This window comes from Kryptolebias marmoratus, linkage group LG2 (assembly GCF_001649575.2).
Source record: "Kryptolebias marmoratus isolate JLee-2015 linkage group LG2, ASM164957v2, whole genome shotgun sequence".
Classification (NCBI taxonomy): domain Eukaryota; kingdom Metazoa; phylum Chordata; class Actinopteri; order Cyprinodontiformes; family Rivulidae; genus Kryptolebias; species Kryptolebias marmoratus.
In genome coordinates this window covers 20,085,871-20,090,404 of record NC_051431.1, presented here as the reverse complement: position 1 = coordinate 20,090,404, position 4,534 = coordinate 20,085,871, and the positions used below count along the sequence as shown (strand labels likewise).

The 4,534-nt window shown below is 42.6% G+C and overlaps 1 protein-coding gene across 2 annotated transcripts in view; it reads left to right on the top strand.

Moving 5' to 3' along the window:
• The window catches only part of pglyrp5 (peptidoglycan recognition protein 5), a 13,673-nt gene extending 11,618 nt beyond the window's left edge, over window positions 1–2,055 (top strand). For both annotated transcript variants that reach the window (XM_017420009.3, XM_037974542.1), the window contains exon 4: window positions 1,033–2,055. In XM_017420009.3, the coding sequence (XP_017275498.1) occupies window positions 1,033–1,208 (176 nt within the window). In that variant the 3' untranslated portion in view covers window positions 1,209–2,055. The remainder of the gene's footprint in view (window positions 1–1,032) is intronic.
• The last annotated feature ends 2,479 nt before the right edge of the window (window positions 2,056–4,534 follow it).

Genomic DNA, 4,534 nt, shown 5'->3' with positions numbered 1-4,534 from the left:
CTCAAACGTCCGGGAGGTTGGCTCGCTGCTCGGGGTCCGGTCCGCCAGGCTGGTACAGCGTGTCCTGGAGCGGGTGAAGGAGCAGCTGTCGGCTGAGGAGAGGCGGCTCCTGCAGCTCTACGCCCAGGATAAGTGCCTGCCTGACCAGAATGACCCGTTTCCAGACGTGTTCCTGCAACTTGATTTTGAAGAAGACAGTGGCCCCCTGCTGGATATGACAAACTTGGACTTGTGCAAAACAAGTCCAAAAATCCTGTACAGATCCTGTGTAAAAACATTGAACAAGAGAACTCTACGAAAAAGATCCACCAATGTATGGAACAACAAATTCGGAGGACAGAAACCTCAATGGAGGACTTTGTACAAGCCCCCCATAAAGAAAAGGACTGGTGACCTTCAGTGGAGGATCCTGCATGGAGCCATTGCCACAAATTCGTTTTTATCGGTCATCAGTCCTGGGGTTTTAAATGAGTGTCCATTTTGCAGTTTGTCAGAGAGTGTTTTTCATGTTTTTACGGATTGTGCACGTTTGACTGGTTTTTACATTTTTTTAATGAGAATTTTTAGCCTGTTTGGCGTGGTTTTTACCAATTCTGTTTTTATCTACGGTGTGCATCACAGTCGAGCCACCAGTTTTAAATCCCGCATTTTAAACTATTTAATTGCAGAGGCCAAAATGGCAATCTACATTACTCGACGTGACAAAATGCAGGCTGGACCTCAACTTGATGTGGTGGCTCTGTGGAAGTGTAATGTAAAAGCCAGGCTTAGATTGGAGTTTTGTTTCCACAGAGCCACTGGGGATCTAAATAGTTTTTTACAACTGTGGGGTTTTAATGGTGTGTTGTGCACAGTTTGTGATCAGGGAGAACTAAATTTTAACCAGTTGCTGATGTAATTATTTATTGTTTTTTTTATTTAGTTTTTCATTGACCTGATGATTACGGAAAAGTGTAATTGTTAAATAATTGTAAATAAACGTTTTGGTAAAAAATCAAAAATCTTCTTCTTCTTCTTCTCGTTGAATCTTAGATGACTCGCCAAGCAAAGATGCGCTGCAGTCAGTCAGACGGCTGCTGGTGTCTGGAGTTTCCCGAGGCTTTTTACAACCACACTTCGTCCTGTTTGGACACCGGGATTTGGGAGCCACAGCGTGCCCAGGAGAAAACCTTTACGCCGCGCTGCCACAACTGAGGAGCGCGACGTAAAGCCCAAAAGGGATTTCTGACTGTCTGCTTTCAGGGAAAGACTCTACAGCCAGCTGCGGCTCAGCCTTCACCAACTGTTTTACTGAACAATGCAGGTGTATGATGAAGAAACTCCTAGATTAAACACTAACTCTCTGATTTTTTGCATACTTTTTAAATTATTGTTTCAACTTGGTTGGCGCTGTCGCCTCCCGGCCTGGGGTCAGTTAGCATGTTCTCTCCCTGCACACGTGGGTTTACTCTGGGTACTCTGGTTTCCTCCCACAGACCAAAAACATGCATGTTAGGTTCTTTAGGAACTCTAAATTATCCCCAGGCGCAAGAGCGTGAACGGTTTTTTGTCTCTGTGTGTCCCTGTGATGGACCTGCGACCTGTCCAGGGCGTCCCCCGCCTCTCTCACAGTGACTGCTGGAGATAGGCACCAGCTGCCATACAATCCGGAAAGGACAAGCGGTTAAAACAAAAAAAATGGAAGGATGGATGGATTTCTTCTTGATTAAAGGAGGCCTCACACAGTTTAAAGCCTGCAGGGTGGTTCTGTGTCAGCAGAGGGAGCCAACACACAGGAAGAGACCAACAAGTCCCACTGTCTACAAGAGAACAATGTCAGCACTGTGATGTAAGCAGTCAAATTATTCCACTGTGTCAAAGTAATCTGAAGGAAATGTGTTTTGTTACTTGATTTTCGTGTTACTTGAATCTCTTTACAACATGATGATGTGCAATAGCCTACGTTTTACTGAATGGGAACTTGATTTGTGCATAACTGTACTGTAAATTATACACATGTGAATATAATGTGTTCTGATGTGTTGAATTCCTTTAAAATAAAATTTTAAAAAGTAAGCTTTGTGCAATTAGGAGATTTTTCCTCGACGTTTTGTAGAAGCCCTACTTTCAGAGTAGACTATAAAGTAAAGCTACCTCCTTAAAACAAGAGTTCAGTTTATTTATTTTTTAAGTGAAGTTCTGTTTAAAAGGTTTTAAACAATTATTAATGTCCTATTTGATGCAGAAAGCTATTTTAAAGAAGAAATTTGGTTGTATTGTAACTGAATCGATGAGCTTACAGAACAAGGCCGAGATCAAGGCAGATTGCTGCTTTCTTTAAAAGAAAAAAAAAGCTCCTGTCTCAAAAGTTTCATAATGGTTCATACAATGAATATTTTTAGAAACCTTTACACCACTGTCAGTTTTATATTACACCGTTATTCTTACAGAAATATGTTGATATTTCTGCTGGACAGGGCAACAGGCTGCGCTGGAAGCTAACTGTAGCTAGCTAGCTGCCCGGCTATTAGCTCTCGAAAATAACCACAAAATTGTGTGTAAATACAGCAAAACCTACATCAATGTAAAGATTTGTATTAAAGTGAATTTCTCCCAGCTGTGGTAGTTTAAAGCACCACCTTCAACAGATAAAAAATTAGGCTTACTGTTCTAACCTTTTCCACAGAACCCTACTTTAAAGTTTCTGAACTATCCCTTTAAGTTTCGCCACCTGGCATCGCAGTGAGGAAGCTGTCTTTGCAAGAACCCCGCTCATTGTTCCTCTGCAAAAAATTAAAAAACAAAACCATCCCTAAAAGCATAAGACCTGGACAAAAATAGAAAAATAAATAAATAATGCATCTAAAAGGCTGATGAACGCAGGGGCTGGTGCGTTCTTTCCGCAGTGCCAGAAGCATTCCCGACAAGTGCGCACTTGTGCTGCACACAGAGGCCCCCCATATCAGTGACAGGAGGAGGTGGGAGAAAAGAATACGGTTAGGAAACGCCATTTCTGACGCCTAGCTTGTGAACATCGACCTAAAAAACAGTGGTTATTATTAATTAAACAATATTAATAATAATCAAATAAATACTCAAAGCGTCAAACGGAGCTGCCACTTCTGAGTTTAAAGAAATAAAAGAAGCAGAACGTTTGGCAGTGAGCATCCAGAACATTATTATTATTATTTTTAAATAAGAGAAAACCATAAAACAAAATCCAGATAATGATCTGTTTACTCGGTGAACTAAAGTCATATGCGTCTTGGTCTTTTTTTTAGAATTTACAGAAGAAAATAAAAGTAGCAAGGCACTAAAACTCTGCATGGAAACCTTCAAGTGAATATATGTGACTTAAAACAGTTTAATTGTGTCATTTGACATGATGCAAACACAACTCATTTACAGACTCTAATATGAACCTTTGGGTAATAATGTGTCGAATTCCCCATCGCTCAATTCCTGTTTTTTTGGAATTTCATGTTGGAGCTCTATAGTGCAAAGGTTTTAGGTGTATTTGTAAATGACAGCATTGGTCACTTTTAAGTTTTCATCATAAGCCTTTGTGTCTTTAAGTAAAATCCACTGCATGTGTTAAATTAAACTTCTTTTTTTTTTTTTGCGCTTCTGCCACCTTTGTTGAGAATCCGGCTTCGTTCTTTTTGGGATTTGGAAAAGCTCAGCAGCATTTAACCGGCCCCGTATTTCAAGTAAAGAGGCAAGTGTTCAAAAAGAAAACCCGACAAGGAGTTTCAGTATTATTGGTATTATTAGTATTTAACTCAAAACCAATAGATTTGTAATAAGCACACGCAGTTTTGCGCAAACGGGCCTGCGTGGCTCCATTCCAGGGCCTGTGTTTGCGCCTCCATCTTGTCAGAGATGCGCCATAAACCCCTAAGTTCAGGACAGTTTTATTTTATTTTGTGTTGTTCCTGCGCGGGCAGGATTCCTCAGACTGTGTCTGACTCGTTCTTCTTTTTCTTTCGTTTGTCCACAGTTTGCGCAAAAAATAATCTCGATGTTAGATTAATGGTGCGGCAGATGAGGAGGGGAGAAGGCAAATGAGAGGAAGGTGGGGCCAGCCCGGAGGGAGAGGCGCATGCATGAGGGAGCTGGAGTCTCACGTGTCGCGGATGTGTTCTAATTGCACCTGAAGAGTTCACGGATCAGTCACGCAGACTGACGGCAGCCTTGTTTTTTTTCTGCACGTTAGGGCGTCCTCCTCAGCGTGAGGCTGACTGGGAAGAGCTTCTGGGGTTTCTTTACTCTCTCTCTCTTGTTTTGGCATTGCAATATATTTGAGGTTTGATGCTAAGAAAGGAAAAAAAATAACAAGTTGGTTTTGTCCGCGCAGTTTGGGTCCAGATTACGTCTCAGCCGATCCAGTCACAGAGCGCAAACGCGCCGCGTTTTTGGAGGCCCGAGTTGCCGTGATCATGCGCAACTGTTGGCACGCGCTCCGCGCAGTGCGTCCTCGGCTCGTCACCACTCCGGATCGGCGCATCCCTGTCGTGCGCGCTCAGTGACGCGCTCGCCAGCCGCGAGGCGGGGG